This window comes from Ambystoma mexicanum, chromosome 10 (genome assembly GCF_040938575.1).
Source record: "Ambystoma mexicanum isolate Mex_15411 chromosome 10, UKY_AmexF1_1, whole genome shotgun sequence".
Classification (NCBI taxonomy): domain Eukaryota; kingdom Metazoa; phylum Chordata; class Amphibia; order Caudata; family Ambystomatidae; genus Ambystoma; species Ambystoma mexicanum.
Window position 1 is genome coordinate 292,313,574 of NC_090932.1, and position 3,817 is coordinate 292,317,390.

Here is a 3,817-nt window from a genome sequence, read left to right on the forward strand (position 1 = left end):
TACCCCACTCCCAATCCCCAAGGACCCTCCACCCTGGTGATCCTCTTTCGATTGTCCACCTCTAGGGTCAGAATCCAAAAGTGATGGCCTTTCCCTGGCCACCTGCGTAGAGGATCCAAGGGGAGTAGGAGTGAGAATACCCTCGGGTTTTTCACAGGTGGCATTTTGGCATTAGGTTTCCCATATATGGTGGTAAGCGCTTGATGTTCAGTCACAATCTTGAATCTTTTCCCGTAGAGAAACAATGGTAGTGTTTGCGTGCCCACACAACAGCTAAACTTTCCTTTTCTGGCTGAGAATAAGCACACTCAGCAGGAGTCAGGCTATGACTGGCATACGTCACAATGCGTCTGGGCGAGTCAGGGTCTTGCTTGTACTGCGCTAAAATGGCACCTAATCTAACAGGGCTTGCATTCACCGTCAGCTCCGTTTAAAGGTCAGGGCCATAGTAGGCCATGCACTCAGCCGATGAAATGCATTCTTTGATTTCATTGAAAGCAACCTCACATTCTCGTGACCAATGGAATTCTTCCCCTTTTCCTAGGAGTAACCTCAAGGGAGTGCTGACCGAAGCAAAATCTTTAATGTACCGGATAAAGTAGCTGACCATCCCCAGGAATGACCGTACAGCTGAGACGGATGCCGGCGGTGTCATGATCAGCGTCTGAACCTTCATAGGATACGGCTGGAGGCTTTCACTGGAAAAGATGTGACCAAAGAATCTTAGGGTGGATTTGCTAAGCTCACATTTGTTAATGTTGAGCATCATATTCACCTCCTCTAATGCCATGCTGACCCTCCTCAGCATGTCATCGTTCAATTCCTGATCGGCCCCACATATTAAAATGTCATTGCTATAATTCAAACAGTGGGAAATGTGACACATTATTTGATGTATTGCATTCTGGAAATTTTCGTGCGACGACGAGATGCCGAAACTCAGTGTTTTATATCTCAACAGCCCTATCTGGGTAGTGAACATTGTGATATAGCAACTGGATGCAGCTCGAGCTGATGATATCCTTTATTAAGGTCCAGCTTTGAAAATACCTTGTCAACATGCAGCAGGTGCATCATATCTGTCACCCTAGAGGATAAGTGTCATTCTCTTTCAATTGCCTGATTTGGCACCCGCATGTCGACAGGTATCCAGTTATAATGTAAAAAAAAAATGGTTGGATGCAAAAATGTGGAAAAAAATAATGCTGAAAAAAATGTGAATGTGTTTTTTTTTATTTGTATGTTTTTTTTGGTTTAGCTAGTAAAAATAAACAGGGGGTTGGGGGGAACCCCCCCATTAAAAAAAAAACACTTTCAAAATGTTTTTTTTCTGTATGCTTTTTTTTTTACATATTCACTATAAACCATGTTGACACACATGCATATTTTCCCCCATTTTCGTTTTTGGGCACAGGCACAATTCGAGACACCCAAGGGGTTCAATAATGTCTTGATTTAGCAGAGACTGTAACGCCTGTTCTACATGAGTCTGAATGTTGAGGGGAATGACTCTGTAATGCTGAGCCAATGGATTGACATCTTTGTTGATGTGAAGCTTTATTAGTTTGTCCTTTAGATTCCCCAACCCTTTCAATAACGAAAGAAATAGTTTTGCCATCACGTCCTTTGCATTCTTTGTAAAGGTGGTATAAGGGAGGCATGGCATCACAAGTATGATGCTGACACAAGAGGTACCTTTATTCAATTTTAGGGATTTAGAAAAACTCCTACTTTGCCCTATAACCATGATGGGAGTAGTCTCCACCATAACACAGTCCTACTGTCAGGGTACAGGGTGTTATAAGGGGGAATCAGGGCTCAGTGAGGAGCCGCAGACGCAGGAGAAAGGAACCCAAAACAAGACAAACCCAAAGGAACAGCCTCCAGCCTTATAGGAGGCTTCTCTGTCCTTTTTGCAGGCAGAAAAGCCTACGGACCACGATTCCCAGCAGCCTCCAGGCCAGAAACTACTTTTTCACTCCCAGACTGGGAGGGGCTCGCGCACACGCATGCGCGAATGACAAAGGCACGGGGCTTGTGCTTAAGCTCCCGAGCAGAACAGACGCATCCCCCAGAGCTCCTGCCGACGGGGATCACGCGAGGGGCCACGCCCAAGGAACCAGCATTCCGGCCCCTCGCTCATAGCAGATAAGTGCAGCAAACTCCTGGCGAACAAGCGCGCAGGGGAATTAGACGCGCAGCTACAGGGGGAGAGCACGGAAGCGAACGGAAAGCATTGGGGGTCCCAACCCTCTACGGGGCACGACAGGGGGCACCACCCAGCCACATCACGTCCCCTGCTGAGGGCAAAGCTAAGTCTCTAACCGCGTTCTGTTGTATTTAAGCAACGCGTTTTTGGTTCGCATGCAGCATTAAGACTAACCCGCGCAGCGTTTATTTACCCAACTTACTTTCAGCCACGTGCGGCAAATCTTGGGTAGCATGGAGTGCTTTTTATTTCAAGCCACGTGCGGCAAATCTTTGGCAGCATGATGGGTCTTATTCTTTTTAAGCCACGTGCGGCGAACTTGGGCCACACTTTCTGAATCCCTTAACGTAATCGGGCGCTCAGCTCTTGTCAGTTCTTGGACACTGTTAAGCTCTGTGAGCAGATTAACCCTGAATGTGCATGTGCTTGCACTAACTAAACCCAGAGGTGGCATGCCTCACTGTTGTGTGTTTTATGGTTTGTATTGTGCCTATGTGAAGTAACACAGGTCGCTAATACTAAAACTCTCTTGCAGCATTTGAACTGCTTCGAGTTCCGGACATGAGAGTGCGCAGGCAGGAGGCCAGCGCTCACCCACAGAGCTAAGTGCCTCTTTTGTATCAAAAGCTATTTGTAAAGCACTGTGTGAATGTGTGGGGGGAATTGTGTGGATATTATTGTTGTTTTTTCCCACATGTTCCCTTGCCTGTCCACTTTCCCTTTCCTAACCCTCTATCCGGTTACTCGCTGTTCAAGACCTATCCAACCAACGAGATCCTAACTCTCTTTCCCTGCTGGGGTCTCGGAGGCCTGTGGGAGCATTGACTTGCAGGTGCCCAGACCGTAGTGGGGTAGTTGGTTCGTGCCACTCCTGCACCTGGACTTTGGAGCCGTGACAGAAGCACAAGCCCAAGTATAACAGGTGCCTGAGTGGCACGGTCCAGCTAGGCCATGGAGGAATTAACCAAGGTCCTGCAGGACTTACAAGCCGAGCGCACTGCCACTAGACAGGACTATGCTACCCTGGCCACCCAAGTACGCTCCTTAGCAGCCCAAACTGCTCCCCTTCCGGGAGGTGCTACCGCACCCACTCCGGTCCAAGTAAGTGTTACCCCAGAGTCCATAGTCCCGTTAGCCCCTCCAGAAAGGTATACAGGTGACCCACAGAAATATCAAACCTTTTTGACTCAATGTCAGCTCCATTTCCTAACTAAACCTACGGCATTTCGTGCAACCCAGGCTAGGACAGCCTCTGTAATCTCCTATCTCACAGGGGATGCAGCGGCTTGGGCTAATCCTTTAGTGCAAAGGGATGATGCTATATTGTATAGTTGGGATGAATTCCAGACCGAGTTCGGTAAGATCTTTAACCGCTGAGCTGCCGCCATGTGCAGGGATAGGGAGCTACTTACTTTACGTCAGGGTAGTAGAGAGTTAGTCACATATGTGGCAGAGACAGAGTGGCCCCGAGATAAGCGAATGTCACTCTTTTATCAAGGACTCCGCGACGAGCTAAAGGACCTGATTGCGCAGGTCGACCCCCAACCCTGAGATTGCCCAGCAATGATAGACCTAGCACTACGTCTAGATCATCATCAAGCAGAAAGA

At 48.0% G+C, this 3,817-nt stretch overlaps 1 protein-coding gene across 1 annotated transcript; it reads right to left on the reverse strand.

Annotated features, from left to right (window-relative positions):
* Nucleotides 1-430: 430 nt before the first annotated feature.
* LOC138492861 (uncharacterized) lies at nt 431-790 on the reverse strand. The gene has a single exon (XM_069620191.1). The coding sequence runs from the start codon at nt 788-790 to the stop codon at nt 431-433; it is 360 nt and encodes a 119-aa protein (XP_069476292.1).
* Nucleotides 791-3,817: the final 3,027 nt, after the last annotated feature.